The 19,434-nt window shown below is 46.7% G+C and overlaps 1 protein-coding gene across 1 annotated transcript in view; it reads right to left on the bottom strand.

Annotated features, from left to right (window-relative positions):
- gabra3 (gamma-aminobutyric acid type A receptor subunit alpha3) overlaps positions 1-19,434 on the bottom strand; it is a gene marked incomplete at both ends in the record, with an annotated part of 531,886 nt that overhangs the window by 205,816 nt on the left and 306,636 nt on the right. Inside the window, one exon of the mRNA XM_079834053.1 lies at positions 1,705-1,848. Coding sequence (XP_079690179.1) covers positions 1,705-1,848 — 144 coding nt within the window. The remainder of the gene's footprint in view (positions 1-1,704; positions 1,849-19,434) is intronic.

Raw genomic sequence — 19,434 nt, 5'->3', positions numbered from 1 at the left:
GGGACAAAATTACACCTGAAACACTTCATCACTTGGTGTCTTCAGTCCCTAAACGTCTTTTAAGTGTTGTGAAAAGGAATGGCAACATTACAAAGTGGTAAATGCTTTACTGTCCCAACTTTTTTTTAAATGTGTTGCAGGTCTGAATGACAGGAAAGGATGCATATTTACAAATGACATGAAGTTGACCAGACAAAATATGAAATATGAAATGTGTTCATATTGTCTGCAATGAAATACAAGTCAAAGTAAATTTAGAAATCACTTCTTTTTTTATTTGCGTTTTCCATACTGTCCCAACTTTTTCTGATTTGGGGTTGTAATTAATAAAAAAAAAATTCTGTAATTAATCATGATTAATCAGAATTTAAAAAAAAAACATTGGAGTTTTTACTATTTTGATATTGTAATAATTTCAGTTACTCTCCAAATTAATGAAGACAGCATATTTTAAATATTTGTGGTAATGGTATCTTTTTTATGAATGAAGGCCAGTATCACTGATACAAATGTCTCTATGAAACATTAATGATGTTACATTACATTATAACTGAAAGCTACCCATTTCAACATTTATTAGGCTTTAAAAAATAACAACTTTTAATTAATTGAACTTAAAACAATCTTTACATAAACCCATTATAATAAATGTTATATTTACCCATGGCCTTCCCTGTTAGACATAGTCTACACAGAAATTGAATAAAGTTATCAACACCTTTCTTAAGGCCACCTTATATAAAGTGGGTCCGATTAATCATCATTAAAGCTAAAAAAAAATCTGTTCCATTTGTTCTTTGATGAACGTTAATGACAGACATCATCAGTGCTGCTGTCACTTTAAGATCGAACATGACGTGGATCTGAGGTGCTGTCACGCGCATCTCATTTTCTCACAAGTTCATTTAAGACGTTACTTAACTAATTTAAGACTCCTAATATGAGAATACTCAACAAAACAGGCATTTTGGCAAAATTCTCTGTGTTGTTATTTTTTGTTGAAGAGCGAAAGAGAGCTCTATGTGTGCACGAGACTGGCGGGTGTGTGTGTGTGTGTGTGTGTCAGGGTGTCCCTCGATTAGCTCCCTAGCTTCCTAGGTGGTGAATCAGTATATCGTGTACATGAATGTGGCCGACTCCCTGATTAGTGCCCTGACTACTGAACTAGGGAGCGGACTGAAACGCACCCACACAGACAGGACATTGGCATACAGCGCATTCTCTTGTGTCTTGTCGCGCTTAGATGGTTTAAAAGCATTTACATGAATAAGAGCATGATCATATGTAGCCTAATGCTGGGCAATACTGGATATAAAAACTGTTAATTGCACCAAATATTTTTAATGTGTTAAACTGAAAAAAGATGTATCGTCTGCGTTAACGTGTTAATTTGCCCAGCACTAATATATATATATATATATACACACACACACACACACACACACACACACACACACACACACACACACACACACACACACACACACACACACACACACACACACACACACACACACACACACACACACACTTATGATTGTATCAAAAGCCCTAAAATAAGTGTATTTCACATGTTGACTTGTTCCAGATGTTGATCACCTCACTCAATCTCTACCAAGGTGTGTGTTCAAAATTGGATATTTCTTCTAAACCATAATAATAATAAAAAACAATCTGACTAGCACAAAAGAGAAAAGTAATTACCTGTACTGGAGCTGATGGTCTCTTTGCCAATGACGTGGCCCAACAGGTCATATTGGTTGAGTCTAGAACCATCAGGAGCCACAGAAACAGATTTCTCATCATCCGCTGTCCAGATGTAGACAACCTCATTGTTGGTGTAGGCATCTTAGAGAGATAAATCACAGCATTATTGGTTTATTCTGACCAAACCTTTAACATGCAAACAATTGCAATGCATTTTTGGTATTCTTAATGCAGCCTTTATATTTTCTTCTTTCTTTTTAAAGTGCTTTAGCTTTAATATTTTAGTGTTGCTTCAATTACTCTTAGAACACTGTCAGTCCTGTTCCTGGAGATAATCTTCCAGCAGAGTTCAGCTCCAATATGCTTTAACACACTTGTCTATAATTATCAAGTTTTCCTGAATATCTTAATTAGCAGGTTTGGGTGTATTTGATTAGAGTTGGGCACCCCTGCTTTAAAGGTGCAGTATATAGTTTCTGTGACACAAGTGGCACCTAACAGAAATGCAAAAATAAAGCCTATTTTAAAACAACCTTGCAAATGCCCCTTTCGATGTCGTGCCTCCCCAATATCAAACATCACTACTAACACAGCACTTATGGGTGCTTTTGAAGGCATGTCTCAACAGGTAAAATTAGTCTACTTTCAATAAAAGGTCCAAAATATTAGGAATCCTTTTAGCTGTGTTGATATTCTATATAAGCCACTGAGTGGGCTAATACTGCAATAATTTAGCTCAAAACAACCCATCCAACTTATCTACACCTGGGCATTTTTTTGACATGACGCACAACAACTTGAGGTTATCTACACTGGACACATCACAGTAAACATTATAAACTGATACATTTGTCTTTCTGAACAGGTTTTTTAGGCCATTATAGCACATAGCATCGCAATGCTCCATTCTCTTTGACATGTTCATGACCTGATTAATCTCTGAAGGTGTAAATGCAATTAATTTTGGCTTGCACTTTTGTAACTGAAGATATGTCAGCCATGGTCTCACACCAGCTAAACATCCTCTGGCTCATTCTGCTAACAGTACCCATACCCCAAACTCTCTATATAGGTTGAGGTGGAAAGAGATTGAAAGATCTGAGTGGACCACTCTCAATGTTTTAATGGTGCCTGGGAGGCTCAATGTTTACATTTTTTGGGAGATAAAACCATGAATTGCATACTAATAGAAGTCAATGAACAACTGGGTTAAGAATGTATTTTAACATAAAAGTCTTACATACTTCACATTTAAAGCACTGCCACCATAGCCATCAAAGCAGTGCCCTTAGAACGAATTCATTGTCTTCAATAATAAGCTCCAGCACAATTATTGTCAGACAATCGCCTGCAACATAATCCTTTTTTTAGGTACTTTGATTTATGTGCAATAAAAGGCTATATTTATTTGTTTGTTACTTGTACAGTGCATCCGGAAACCCTTGCAACTGATCCAGAATGCAACGGCGATGGTGGTCTTCAACAAGCCGAAAAAAGCGCATGTCATGCCTCTCTTCATCAGCTTGCACTGGCTACCAATAGCCGCTCGCATCAAATTCAATGCACTGGTGCTTGCCTACAAAGCAACCACTAGCTCTGCACTAATATACCTAAACTCGCTTGTTCAGATTTACGCACCCTCCAGAAGCTTGCGTTCTGCAAGTGAACGACGCCTCAAGTGAAATCACTCTCACTGACCTTTTCCTGGACTGTGGATGTAGAACAACCTGCCTCTCTCAATTCGAGCAGCCGTGTCTGTAGCCATTTTCAAAAAATGTCTAAAGGCACATCTTTTCCAACAGCACCTGACCAATTAAGACTATCACTTAACTATTCTATTGGTTTTTCTGTTTGTTTGTACAAAAAAGTGTATGTGTACTGTACTATGTTTACTGTGCTAGATTCATTACTTGCATGCTGTTGCCCCTTGTTTGTCTAATTGCTTCTATTGCTCTCCTCATTTGTAAGTCGCTTTGGATAAAAGCATCTGCTAAATGATTAAATGTAAATGTAAACCTCGCTACCGTCTTGGGACTTAGCACTGGTGCTCAGGGTCCTCCCTTTGAGCCTTTGCAGTCTGTGGAGTTAAACATCCTGTCCATGAAGACAGTGCTCCTGACTGCATTGGCCTCAATCAAGAGGGTAGGGGACCTGCACGTACTTTCGGTCAACAAATCGTGCCTAGAATTCGGGCCGGCCAACTCTCACGTCGTGTATACGTGCCCAAGGTTCCTACCACTCCCTTCCGGGACCAAGTGGTGAACCTGCAAGCGCTGCCTTCGGAGGAGGCAGACCCAGCCCTAGCTTTGCTCTGTCCCGTCCACGCTCTCTGCACCTACGTGGATTGAACTCAAAGCTTTAGAACCTCAGAGCAGTTCTTCGTCTGTTAGGCCAGCAGAAGGGAAAGGCTGTCTCCAAACAGAGGTTAGCCCACTGGATAGTGGATACTATCGTCTTGGCTTACCAGTCCCAAGACGTGCCTTGCCCGTTGGGGTTGCGAGCGCACTCCACAAGGAGTGTACCTTCCTCCTGGGTGTTGGCTCAAGGCGCCTCGCTGACAGATATATGTAGAGCTGCGGGCTGGGCGACACCTAAGACGTTCGCTAGATTCTATAGCCTCCGTGTATCTTCCCACATCCTCGCCCCCAGTGGCCAGTAGCGCTAAATGCCCATTCTAGTGTCGGCTTGCAACGCCACTCCCGCCCTCTGGGCCGGATACGTGCGTCTATTGTCTCCAGTTGTTTTCCCCAGAAATGGCTAACCCTGTCGAGCTCCTCCGCTACCCATACCGCCAGACATTGCGGCCGCTATTGCTGCAACGTACAGACTTCGCTCCAGCCCATCTTGCAGGAAAGAAAGCATGACACTAATCGACCACCTTCGGGGGTCTTCCCGGGGCGAAGAACACCACTCAACGAACAGGTTCCACTTCAAAGCATAGAGGCACCTTGTAGAGGGGGCTCTAGCCGAAGTGATAGTGTCTACCACTGCTTGTGGCAGGCCTCCTAGAACCTCTGCGTCCCATCCAGGGACCAGACATGGAGTTTCCAGAGGTCTGGACCCGGGTGCCATAGAGTGCCCCGCCCCTGAGAAAGCAGGTCCTTCCTCGGGGATCGGTCAGGGAGGGGCTGTCACGAGGAGTGTGAGTTCGGAGAACCAGGTCCGGTTGGGCCAGAAGGGCGCAACTAGCAAGACCTGCTCCCCATCCTCCCTGACCTTGCACAGAGTCTGTTTCGAGAAGGCTCACTGGGGGAAACGCATATTTGCGTAGGTCCCGGGGCCAGCTCTGTGCCAGTGCATCCGTGCGGCCGTGCCGAGGGTGCACCCGGTTAGGAATAGTACAACTGGCAATGGGTCGAGTCCGGAGAGGCGAACAGGTCTACCTGCGTGGCTCCAAAGAGGTCCCATATCAGCTGGTAGGTCCGGGGCTGGAGTCGCCACTCTCTCGGAGGTGTCGACTGACGAGAGAGCTCGTCGGCTGTCTGGTTCAGCGCACCTGGAATGTGAATAGCCCGAAGCGACCTCAGACACTTCTGACTCCACAGGAGGAGATGGCGGGCGAGTCAGAGCATGCAACAGGACCGTAGACCCCCCCGCCGGTTGATGTACGCAACGACCGCAGTGCTGTCCATACGGACCAGTAAGTGCTTGCTCTGTAGCGGCTTTGAGAGGCGACCCAGGGTGAGACGTACTGCCAATAACTCTAGACAATTGATATGCCAACACTGATGGGGCCCAGTCCACTGACCCGAAACTGCGTGCCTGTAGTATGTGGCCCCCCAGCCTGTGGATGAGGCATCCGTGAAGACCACAGCATGCCTGGACACCTGTTCTAAGGGCACTCCCGCATATAGAAAAACAGGGTCCGTCCAAGGGTTGAAGGTTTGGCGACAGTAAGGAGTAACTGAGACCCGGTGCTTGCCGCTCTGCCACGCCCATTTCGGGACTCGGTCGTGAAGCCAGCATTGAAGCGGTCTCATATGAAGCAATCTGAGCGGCGTTACCACGGCTACAGATGCCATATGCCCCAGGAGCCTCTGAAAGAATTTCAGTGGGACCGCTGTCCTGCCTTTGAACATATTCAAGCAGTTCAACACTGACCGGACTCGCTCCTCTGTGAGGCGCGCAGTTCGATTGACCAAATCCAGCTCCATACCGAGATAAGAGATCCTCTGCGTGGGACAGAGTTTGCTCTTCTCTTGGTTGACCCGAAGGCCCAACAGGCTGAGGTGAAGGTGCACCATGTCCCTGTGTTCGCACATCTGATCCTGGGACTGAGCCAGTATAAGCCAGTCATTGAGATAGTTGAGGATGCGAACGCCACATTCTCTGAGCGGAACAATGGCTGCCTCTGCGACTTTCGTGAAGACGCGAGGCGACAGGGACAGCACGAAGGGCAAGACTTTGTACTGATATGCCCTCCCCTCGAACGCAAAGTGTAAGAATGGTCTGTGTCAAGGGAGAATGGAGACATGAAAGTACGCGTCCTTCAGGTCGATCACTGGGAACCAATCTCGGGGACCGATGCATTTGAAAATGCGTTTCTGCGTTAACATTTTGAACGGGAGCTGGTGCAGGGCCCGATTCAAAATACGCAGGTCCAAGATTGGCCATAACCCACCGCCTTTCTTGGGTACAATGAAGTAGGGGCTGTAGAACCCCGACCTCATATTGGCTGGAGGAACTGGCTCGACCGCGTTCTTCGCCAGCAGGACATCGATCTCTGACCACAAGACATAGGCATCGCTGCTCCGCACGGTTGTGAAGAGGATGCCCTTGTACTTGCGAGGCCGGCGAGCGAACTGAATCATGTAGCCGAGTCTGATGGTACGGATGAGCCAGTGAGACGGCCTGGGGAGACCTAGAGGTGTCTTCTGCTTGCCGAAGAGGCCGGCCTGGCAGACAGGGGCGTTGAGGAAACGTACTTTGTCGGTCTCAAGCATATCTGCCAGGTTCAGCCACAGGTGGCAATCCTGGACCACAAGTGTGGACATCGCCCGACCCAGGGAACATGCAGTGACTTTCGTCACCCAGAGGGCGAGTTCCTTCGTGGTCTGTCGCGGTACGCAGTTCCTGCATAACCCCTGGGTCAGAACTACCCTCGTGCATTTCCTTAAGCGCCTTGGCCTGGTAGACCTGCAGAAGCGCCATGGCATGCAAAGATGACGCGGCTTCCCCACAGGCTGTATAAGCCTTGCCCGTTAATCCAGACAAGAACTTACACGCCGGTCAGTAGCGGTCTTTGGACACAGTTGCATCGCTACCGACCACTCTACTGGGGGGATCCAGCCACCATTGAGGGTAGTGAGGACGGAGGAGCCAGACGATCGGTTTCTAGCGTTGTAAGGCACTATCCACAACTTTGTGAGTTCCTGATGCACTTCCGGAAAGACAGGCACTTGGGCGGGGTGCTGAGAACCATCACGGGCCATCCCGAGATACCAATCGTCCAAGCGCGAGGGTTCAGGACACGGTGGAGGGTTCCACTCAAGCCCGACACTTGCGGCGGCCAGGGAAAGCATAGCCGTGAGCTCTGGATCAGACTCGGGCAATGCTACCACACCCGAAGGGGGCAGCGCAGCTGAATCCACATCTCAAGAGTCCATTAGCTCGTCCCCCAATGCAGCTATCGAAATCATATCCTCAGTCGGAGCCTCAAAAATAATGGCTGGCCCCCCATGGGAAGGACCAGCGCGCTCTTCCAGAAGTAGTAACCCTCAGGTCTTCACCAAAGGCATCAGCCAAAGTAGCACCCCTCTGCTTTGCAGCGGGAGGACCACTAGATTGGAGGATGCGCAATAGGACTCCACCCCATCTGAGTCTAGACCATAATACTGCGATGGTCATATTCCCGCAGTGGGAACATGAGTCATCCACGAAAGCCGCCTCAGCGTGCTGAACGCCCAAACACGTGAGACAGCGATCGTGTCCGTCAACTGGGGACAGATAATGACGGCATTCAGAAACACACGGTTTGAATGACATCTTGAAAAAGATGCGGGGTCAAACCGTGTTGCTCTTTTAGAAAAGGAAACCGCTCCGATCAGTGCCTAGGCACACAGGGGAAATGGTCGCGGCTCGCAGCGGTTCAAGGGTGCAAGGCCACTCAAAGTAAAACGCCCTGCAAGCTGTGAAAACAGCTGTTTGTTTTCTTCTTGTGCAACCACCACTGTAAGGCACCGTCACACCGACACCGGAAGCACTGGAGTGATCCTCTTCACGAGACTTTGGTAAACACTCTTCGTAGGAACACATACAAAAGGTACTGTTCGGCTCCGAAGTTGAAAGAGATATGCGGTACTTCCAATTCTGTATTTATACCCGCGCAACGGGGTGGATCGTGGAATGTGTGAACCGCATGCCAATGTTCATTGGCTCGTTTCTAAACACTTGAAGTAGATTGTTCTCTGAAAATAGATCCCAATTCGTTGGTCAGTTCCGACGTACGCTGACCGTGACCGACTGAAAGGGAACGAGTTTTGCACATTGTTGGCGCGTTGCAATTTTGAGGAACTGAAAACGACTGCGACACCTGGTCTAAAGTCAATAGCGCAGTATTTTTGTGTTATTTAAAGGCTGCGTTAGTAATATGCGCCTATAGGTGGGTGCACAACGTGCATACGCTTTTCTTATTACACACCAGCAGCAGCACACAAACATGGCAAATATTAAAAATAAAAGGATTACAATGTAAAAGATTATTATTGTGTACATAAAGATAAAACTGCCTACATGTCATAATGGATAGTCATTGCATGTATCAGAATTATCTATTTGCAGTAATGACGAATGGAATTGGCTACTTATTTAACCAAACGTGGCAATACACACATGTATTTAAATACTCGTCAGGTTGAGGGTGTCTATTCCACTATGTAAACAGTGAATCCGCCATAGTGCTGGCTTTTGAAGGAAATGGGAGATGAGACTCTGATTGGTTTATTGCACATTACGCCCAAAACACACCCATTACTCATTAAGAGAATAGGGACAACACTTTTACACCATGCACTGGGCACAAAAGTGGATTCGGAACTTAAATATTTTTAGTAGTGAAAACTTGACTAGATTTAACTAGCTAATTCAATAAATGCTACCTTGCTAATTGATGACACAATGCTTTAATACAATTAGCATAGCACTTGCTGAATGAGTACTTTGGGATGATTTTAGACTCAAAATGATTAATAAATGCACACACAATTATCCATGAACTTGATAAATGTTGCAGACATGTTTTACTATCCACAAACAAATGCCTTTAACTTGTGTGTGCAAAATACAGATTTACATGAATCTGCAGCGATTTGTACAAATAGAGACATAATTGTGGATAAACTTCGATTTTGTATTAATGTTGGTCAGAATTTGTGCGTGCAACGAGTAAGATGTGCATTTGTGGATCCGGTGATGCACGTGCATTCATTGACTCGTTTGTGAGTCAATCCTATTTGATTCATTTGGATTTTGAGACTTTCATTTCGCCGGTTTGGCCTTGCACGATCCACACACACAGCTGTCTAAGAAAACCTGCTGCCACTAGATGGCAGTATTTGCCAAAACAGACACCGGCACCGTGAGCGTTATTCTGCTTATAAAGATGAGGAAAACGCTTAACAGTAGGCTAACGTTAAAAAGGTATTAATAACGCATAGGCTACTTTGTATAGGCAAGCAGATTAAATCAGGTTATGAACACAACATTTTTCTCCCAAAGAAAACCATTATAAAATGCTTAATATGTAATATAACGCATGTTCAATAAAGTGTATAGCCTACTTTTAATATCACTGCATAAAGACACATTAAGTGTTTTCTTTTATAATAGGCTTAATGGGAGAAAATGCTTATGTACATGATGAGCCCAGGATACATTAATGCATTAAGACAGAGATAATTACAAGTATAAAAATATGAACCTAAAACGTGCAAAGTTTCACATTGTTTCCTCTTGAATATTCTAAAACGCTTAATGTGAAAAACGCATTAAGAAGACCGTGCAAGACCAAACTCTTATTATTAAAGCATGTGCAAAAAAAAGGCAGATGAGCCCAGAATATTAACGAGTTTATAATTACACGTTTAAAGCATTTTCCTGCACGCTTCACGTGGCTTAATTACAGACAGGGATATTAAAAGAACAAATTCTGTATATACCTCACTAATAAAGAATAGGAGAGTAGCTAAGTAGTAGCCTATATGTACATAAAAACAGATGAGCCCATTACGTTTTGCTTTATAACGGGTTTACTCGATGTTGTTCAAAATGGTGATATTAAAAGTAGGCTATACACAGTGGCGGCTCCAGAGATTTTCTGTTGCAGGTGCTATGGGGATGCTCAACACTTAAGAGAAGGTGCTTTGAATTTTGCGGCGTCATTATGGCATTATGGAATCGCATTGGACCACCCTGGTATAAATTAATGCGTACACGCCCGCATTATTCTGTACATGTACATTGTACTTGTACATGTGTAATGACAATAAACTTGAATCTCATCTCATCTCATTAACTATATTCGTTCCGCAACTATATATATATATATATATATATATATATATATATATATATATATATATATATATATATATATATATATATATATATATATATATATAATTATAATAGGCCTAAGTATTCAATGCAAGGGCTATAGATACAACATCCTGCCAATGTAAACCTCTGAAAATATTATTTCACACAATTATGTCACAGTCAAGCCCTGAATACAACGGAGAAGCAACAGACACACGCTTCGGCCTAAAATGCTCAGATCACGAAATCACACAGCCAGTTACCAACACACTAGTCTGACCTATGGTTGCCACCTTTAGTGTGGCCAAATAAGGGATACCCATTCATTTATTTCAAAAGAACTCTTTAGAGCCTATTTGGTACACTTTAAAGGGATAGTTCACACAAAATGAAAATTCTGTCATCATTTACTCTCCCTCATGATGTTACAAACCTGTATGAGTTTATTTGTTCTGCTGAACACAAAAGAAGATATTTAGAAGAAAGTTTGTAACCCAGGCTGCTTTGGGGGCACCATTGACTTCCATAGTAATCTTCCTGTGTGTTCAACATAACAAAGAAATGTATAGCCTACATGTTTGGAACAACTTGAGGGTGAGGAAATGATGACAGAATTTTCATTTTTGGGTGAACTGTCCCTTTAAGCAGCCATTCTGAACCAGTAATCACTTTTTTGAATTTCAAAAATGTTTATTTTTTTATTAATTTACTTAAATTATGACTATATTATCATGTAATTATTTGTCCCATTTTTATCTAAATATTTTTTAAATGTCATAAACTTTATGTGACAGGATTATTTATTATGTATGATTAATATAGCCTAGCTAAATTATAAATTAATAATAACATTTATTAGGCTATAATCTATTAATTACCCTGTCTAAAAAAATAATAATTCTGTCTGCCCAGCTCTGATAATATATGGAATATTATATTATATATTATCCATTTAAAAAAACGTCTCGGTTACGTATGGTAACCATCGTTCCCTGAAGGAGGGAACGGAGACGTACGTCGGTATTACAGACGAATTGGGATCACTTTAGAGAGCCCCTATCAGCTTCGAGATTTAGAGAACAGGCCAATGGGCCATTGGCGTGCGAGATTTGCATCTCGCGCTCCGCTCCGCCCCGCCCCGCGCCGCGGGTATAAACAGGAAGCGAGAGCATCGCACTGACGTTTTTCACTGAGGAGCCGAACTAGTGACTCGGCCATGCAGTGATGGTAAGGAACTGTGGCGACGGGACGTACTTCTCCGTTCCCTCCTTCAGGGAACGAGGGTTACCATACGTAACCGAGACGTTCCCTTTCAGTCGGTCACTACGACGTACGTCGGTATTACAGACGAATTGGGATCCCTATGGAAAACGCCACAGTTACTACCACTTCCAGCGCCCAGCGAGAGCCCCTCAGACCCCGTTCTGATGCGGGCGGGGAGATTCACGCAGGGAGAGTCACACTGCTGTTGCTGTTCCGCAAGACCCATTCAGCAGACTTATTGGATAACGCTGGGAAAGCGTGCCCGAAGGACGCTGCGGGAGCCACATCATGCCCGGAGGGAGTTACCATGTGGAGAGAACACGTATGGGCTGGCCGTGGGCAGTACAACATACAGAAGTCCCAGAGGTGGCCCCGGCCTATACAGGCGGGGGACGACACCGAACTGAGACGGCAGAGGAACTCTGCCAAGGGAAAGACACGAACTCGCCGTAGGGAGCTGTACCGTGGAGAATACACGTATGGGACCGCCGTAGGGGTCACGACATACGGACCCCAGTCCGACACAAGTTCCACCAATGCATACAAGTGCCAGACCTGGCGTCGGACGTTCTGCCACATCCGACTGCCGAGGGGTGTGGAGGACTCAACAGGGTTCGCCAATCCTGGGGAACTCGACTGGAGAAAATAAGCGCACGTATCCGTTCCATGGGGAAGGGAATGGCGCAGCAAGCCGACACTTAGAACGGGCACTTCAGTGAAGCTGACTATGGGAAGCGAGCACACGAGAAGCCACCGGTTCTACACGTAGGCTATAAAACCTAGCGAACGTGTTAGGTGTCGCCCAGCCCGCAGCTCTACAATATCTGTCAGCGAGGCGCCACGAGCCAGCGCCCAGGAAGAAGCAACACCCCTAGTGGAGTGGGCTCTTAACCCAAGCGGGCAGGTCACGTCTTGGGCTTCATAAGCCAAGACAATGGCATCCACTATCCAGTGGGCCATCCTCAGCTTGGAGACAGCCTTTCCCTTCTGCTGTCCTCCGTAACAGACGAGGAGCTGCTCTGAGGTCCTAAGCTTTGCGTTCTGTCAACATAGCAGGGCACGAACTGGACAGAAAAAAGCCAGGGCTGGGTCTGCCTCCTCCGAAGGCAGCGCTTGCAGGCTCACCACTTGGTCCCGGAAGGGAGTAGTGGGAACCTTGGCATATATCCAGGCCGGGGTCTCAGGGTTACCTGAGAGTCACCTGGCCCGAATCCCAGGCACGATTCGTCGAACGAAAATACCTCAGGTCCCCTACCCTCTTAACTGAGGCCAATGCAATCAGGAGTAATGTCTTTAGAGACAAGATCTTAAGCTTCGCTGACTGTAAAGGCTCAAAGGGCGCCCTCTGAAGTGCGGTCAGCACCAGAGTCAAGTCCCAAGAGGGTATAAAGGGAGGACGAGGCGGATTTAATCTCCTCGCCCCCCCAGGAACCTGATGATCAGATCGTGCTTGCCTAAGGACTCACCATTAACCAGGTCATGATTGCGGCTATAGTGGCAACATACACCTTGAGGGTGGAGGGAGACAGCTTTCGCTCCAACCCGTCTTGAAGAAAAGAAAGAGAGCACAGATCTGACCGAACACTTTCGGGGGTCTTCTCGGTGAGAAGAGCACCAGTCGACGAACAGGTTCCACTTCAATGCATATAGCCGTCTCGTAGAGGGGGCTCTGGCGGAAGTGATGGTGTCAACTACCGCTTGCGGTAGGTCACCTAGAACCTCCGCATCCCATCCAGGGACCAGACATGGAGTTTCCAGAGGTCCGGACGCGGGTGCCACAGGGTGCCGCGTCTCTGAGTCAGGAGGTCCTTTCTCAGAGGAATGGGCCAAGGAGGTGCTGTCGCGAGGAGCACTAGTTCCGGGAACCAAGTCCTGTTGGGCCAGTACGGAGCTACCAAGAGGAGCTGCTCCTCGTCCTCCCTGACCTTGCACTGTGTCTGTGCAAGAAGGCTCACTGGGGGAGGAACGCATATTTGCGTAGGCCCTGGGGCCAGCTGTGTGCCAGGGCATCCGTGCAGAGGGTTCCCCCAGTCAGGGAATAGTACCACTGGCAGTGGGTCGTGTCGGGGCGGCAAACAGATCGATCTGTGCGGCCCCAAGCAACTCCAAATCAGCTGGACCACCTGGGGGTGGAGTCTCCACTCCCCGGGCAGCACGGGCAACCGTGACAGCTCGTCGGCCGCACGATTGAGCGGGCACGGAATGTGGATGGCACGAAGGAACCTCAGATACTTCGGACTCCACAGAAGGAGATGGCGGGCGAGTTGGGACATGCGGCGGGAGCGTAGACCACCCTGTTTGATGATGTACGCAACGGCCGCAGTGCTGTCCGTCCGGATCAGAACGTGCTTGTCTTTGAGCGACCCTTTGAGGTGGCTGAGAGCAAGACGAACTGCCAGCAACTCCAGGCAATTGATATGCCATTGCAGTTGGGGCCCCGTCCACAGACCCGATACTGCAAGCCCGTTGTACGTGGCACCCAAGCCCGTGGATGAGGCATCCGTGGAGACAACAGAATGCCTGGACACTTGTTCTAGAGGCACTCCTGCCCGTAGAAATGAAGGGTCCGACCACGGGCTGAAGGTTTGGCGGCATCTCGGCGTCACTTGGACATGGAGGGACCCGCTGTGCCACGCCCATCTCGGGACTCGGTCGTGTAGCCAGTGTTGAAGCGGTCTCATATGGGTCTCATATGGTCTCAACCCTAGCGGCGTTACTGCGGCTGCTGCTGCCATATGCCCCAGGAGCCTCTGAAATTGTTTCAGTGGAACTGCTGTACTGCGTTTGAACATATTCAAGCAGCTCAACACCGACTGGACGTGCTCCTCAGTGAGGCGCGCTGTCATGGCGACCGAGTCGATCTCCATCCCGAGAAAAGAGATCCTCTGTACGGGACAGAGTTTGCTCTTCTCCCAGTTGACCTGAAGACCCAACCGGCTGAGGTGCCGAAGCACCATGTCCCTGTGTTCGCACAACTGCTCCCGCGACTGGGCAAGAATCAGCCAGTCGACGAGATAGTAGAAACGAACACCACGCTCTCTCATGGGAGCAATGGCCGCCTCCGCAACTTTTGTGAAGTCACGGGGCGACAGGGACAGCCCGAAGGGCAGGACTTTGTACTGACATGCCCGTCCGTCGAAAGCAAAGCGTAGAAACGGTCTGTGTCGAGGGAGAATCGAGACATGAAAGTAAGCGTCCTTCAGGTCGATCGCTGCAAACCAATCCTGGGGACGGACGCACCTGAAGATGCGTTTCTGCGTTAACATTCTGAACGGCATCCTGTGGAGGGAACGGTTCAAGTAAGGCAGGTCCAAGATTGGCCGTAACCCGCCGCCTTTCTTGGGTACAATGAAGTACAGGCTGTAGAACCCGGACTTCATATCGGCTGGAGGGAACGGCTTTATCGCGTCCTTCGCCAGTAGGACAGCGATCTCCGCCCGAAGCACGGGGGCATCCACCCACGCAATAGACATGAAGTGAACGCCCCCGAACTTGGGTGGACGCCGGGCGAACTGAATCGCAAGCCGAGTCTGATGGTACAGATGACCCAGCGAGACGGGCTGGGGAGCGCTAGCCAGGCCCCCAGAGACCGAACAAGCGGGGTCATCGGTACCACAGACGTACCCGCAGCAGGGCAGCGAGGCGGAATGCAGGGACCCCAGGACGACATGGGAGTGGTCCGTGTAGGGGTCTGGTTCTGACACACGACCTGCATCCGCTGAGGGGGTGTGCGAGTGTGGGAAGGCCGCTTGAGTGCGTTCCCACAGCCGGCACCCCTTGCTGGCGATTTGGAGAGGCACCAGAGGCTGACAAGGCATGGGAGCGTTGTACACCGCCCAGCGCGCTCTCCAAATGAAGGAGGGGCTGAGCGTGGCAAGGCTTTGTGGCGTTGCACACGGTCTGCCTCACCTCCTTCCTCAGCGGGGAACAAGAGCGGCGAGGTATAGCGTCGCGCACTGTCGTCCACACACCGCTGAGAAGAGGGGAATGACAGTGGCGAGGCTTGTAGCGTCACACACTGCCATTCTCGCCCTCTTGTGGGGAGGGGAATGAGGGCGGCGAGGCTTTTAGCGTCACACACTGCCATTCCTGAACTCCCAAGACCCAGAGATATTGGAACTGTTCTTCTTCTTTTATATATATATATATATATATATATATATATATATATATATATATATATATATATATATATATATATATATATATATATATATATATTTTTTTTTTTTTTTTTTTTTTTTTTGGGTACGACTGGCTGTTTTTAACCTCAGTGGCGGAACAGAATTACTAATGGTTTTCACCCGGCCCTCCTCCAGGGGGAAGAACAGTTCCGAACCAAATCTGGGTCAATGGTGTTTCTGGACATCGTCTAGCCAAGGGCCAGCGCTGTGCGCAGCTCAACCTCAGCTGAGAACTACCCTCGTGCACTAAGCAGGGCGGAGGTGGCCTGCCAGTGGCACTGCCACCCCACCGATGAGGGTAGTGAGAGAGAGGAAAACTTTATACAGATTATGGCCCTATTGGGGTTCCATATTTTGGCACCAATAGTTCCACAATGCAAAAGCCTTCCAACGCACATCCGGGAAAGGCAAAGGGCAGGCAAGGCGATTTATGCGTTGCACTATGCCTCAGCCGTCGGCTGTCGAGTATGAATCGGATTCAGTACGAGCGCCCACTATTATAGTGGGAATCTCAGCATCATCTTCATTTTCAACACATAACAGCCCTCTCTCCGATGCAGCGATTGACATCTGTCCTCTGCTAGAGCCCCATACGAAACGCTAGGTCCCTTTTTTAAGGACCAGCAATCCCATCTGTAAGCTATCAGCAGACATGTGAGACAGTGGGCGTGGCCGTGAGACGGCACACGGCGCGCTGAACACTCAAGCCCTTATGAAAAAGGCAAGACGAACAGCGCGCCAACGTGGCTATGCTCTCATTAGAGGGCATAGACCACCCACAAACACAGTCTCAACATGCGTAGGCGCCGAGTGAAGCGCGCTGAGCTGCCGTGGCAACCCGCGCTGTCACCCGGCACCCAGACGGCACACGGCGCGCTGAACACTCAAACACTCAAACCCTCACGCGGAAGGCGAGATGACCAGCGCGTCGACGTGATCCCGTTCCCCTGAGAGAACACAGATCACCCACGACACAGTCTCAACATGTTTATGCGAGAGGGATCGTGGCCGTCAGGACAGGAAACAACCGCATCCAGAAACGCACGAGTGGAATGACGTCTTGAAAAAGACGCAGTGTCGCACCCGTGTTGCTCTTTTGTGAGGAAACACTCTTTTAACAGTGCTGAAGCACCCAGGGGAAGACCGCGGCAACACACAGGTGGTAAGTGCAGTCCTGTGGTGCACTCACTGAAACCGACAGTTGCTGTGAGAACAGCAGTTTGTTATGCTGATGCAGCGGTGAACATGCGGTCGCGCTGATTGTGCCTTTTCGCCAACACAGAGCGTCCTTCTCGTTCTCTGGAGCATCTCTCTTGCAGATAGGCTTTCTTTTAGAAAAGCAGGCTTGCTTCATCAACGCCGTTCGGCTCCGAAGTGAATGACGTCAGTGCGATGCTCTCGCTTCCTGTTTATACCCGCGGCGCGGGGCGGAGCGCGAGATGCAAATCTCGCACACCAATGGCCCATTGGCCTGTTCTCTAAATCTCGAAGCTGATAGGGGCTCTCTAAAGTGATCCCAATTCGTCTGTAATACCGACGTACGTCGTAGTGACCGACTGAAAGGGAACTATAGGCCTATACCTTTGAAGCACGGAGGTGTGTGTCACATAGATCGGTCTGTCACTGCTGCTGCTTTAAGTCAGTCAGTCTGAGACACTGAAATGCTTCTCATAAAGTGTGCAGTTGGCCTGAAGTTCATCATGAGTTACTGGACAGACCCATTGATACCTTTTTGATATTCAGTTCTATATCTGGAGATCTTGCGTTCAAGCGTTGGACGCGACGCGAGCTCGACATGTTTTTTAAAAAATGCGCAAGTTTACAGGCACACTGGCACAGCTCATGTTCTCGAGACTCCACCGCTATGGCAACAAAGCCGCTAAAACGCAATCACGCACAAATGAGCTCCTGTACTACTTAATGTGACATTGATTTCTTTATATTTGCTATCAGTATTCTCCACACTGCAAAAATATTTTCTTGTTCCTGAGGCTCTGTGACGACGAGTGTTGTGTCTGCACCTTCACAGTCTCGTTTCTCGTTTTAGGATGTGACTCAGAACGTGGACGTTTAGGGAGCAAAAAAACGATCCATTTTGGTGTAACGTTATTTTACTTGGCTAAAACTCGCTATCAAAAACAAGCTGAAATGAGTTAAGGTCAGAGGTTCGCGGGCGCCGAGCCCATTGGCCAAAGAAGATCACCTGTTTGGGCCTCATGTTATTTTAGACTAAAATATATATAATTTTAAATTATTATTTAATTCCTATTTTAAAAACATGAAAAAGAATATTCAAACAGGACATTAAAATATAAATATAAAAAAATTACAGACATTTCTTGGGGGTGCTGGGCAGGTGCTATGGCTATTATAGGGGGAGCTGCAGCACCACCTAGCCCCCCCCACTGGCTATACACTTTATTGAACATACGCTATTGCATATTAAGCATTTTATAGTGGTTTTCTATGGGAGAAAAATGTTATTATGAACAATGTTGTGTTCATAACCTGATTTAATCTGCTTGCCTATACAAAGTAGCCTATGCGTTATTAATACATTTTAACATTAGCTTACTGTTAAGTGTTTTCCTCGTCTTTATAACGAGGACACATAAAGCGTCTTATAGGCAGAATAACGCCGGTGTCTGTTTTGGCAGATACTGCCATCTAATGGCAGCAGATTTTCTTAGACAGCTGTGTGTGGATCGTGCAAGGCCAAACCGGCGAAATGAAAGTCTCAAAATCCAAATGAATCAAATAGGATCAACTCACAAACGAGTCAATGAATGCACGCGTGTCACCGGATCCACAAATGCACATCTTACTCGTTGCACGCACAAATTCTGACTTACATTAATACAAAATCGAAGTTTTTATATTCACAACTATGTCTCTATTTGTACAAATCGCTGCACATTCACGTAATTCTGTATTTTGCACACACAAGTTAAAAAGCATATGTTTGTGTATAGTAAAACATGTCTGCAACATTTATCAAGTTCATGGATAATTGTGTGTGGATTTATTAATCATTTTGAGTCTAAAATCATCTCATAGAGTACAGCAATATAAAACATGTAATATATCTGTTCTCAAACTAAGCTTATGCTTCACTCGTCACCATGATGGTAACCCTACAAAAAAATTATTATTTTGAATGTTAGGGTTTACAGGGTTGGTTAGTATATCTTTGATCATTAAAAATAGTGTGTGGTGTGTGTAGTGTATAAATGATTTTACAACCTTAATGATAATATGTAAACTAAAAGGTTGCAGATTTAAGATTTACTAAGAAAAAGCTTCTATTTCCAAGAATGATATAGTCACTGAGTTGGAAAAACACTAACTAAAAAAAATAATAATGTACCACAAAACAAATATCATGAAAAAAATAGGGGTGCAATAGAGTGAATACATGCATCTCAATGAGGGCAATTGGAATGCAACTTTAATAAAAGTCGACTACCCATGGGTCAACTGCTCCCTCCGATTAGCTGCTTCCTTGAATCTAACTTATATAATGGGGAAACATAACAAAATACTTATTGTGTTTGAATACACAAGGACAAACTTTGCAAAAGAGCATGAAAAACAATTATTTTGGGGTCTGTACGTAGAAGCAAGGCCGACACATGTGCACTTGCATAACTCAAAGCAAGTGAGCAGGAGAAAAGCTGGCAGGCTTAACACTAGAAACATAATTCACACAGCAGGCAGAGGTTTGCTAATTACATTTTGATGGCCA

This window comes from Gobio gobio, assembly GCF_949357685.1.
Source record: "Gobio gobio genome assembly, chromosome: 14".
In the NCBI taxonomy this organism is placed as follows: domain Eukaryota; kingdom Metazoa; phylum Chordata; class Actinopteri; order Cypriniformes; family Gobionidae; genus Gobio; species Gobio gobio.
Note: the sequence above shows the minus strand (reverse complement) of the source record. Positions and strands in the feature narration are given on the sequence as shown.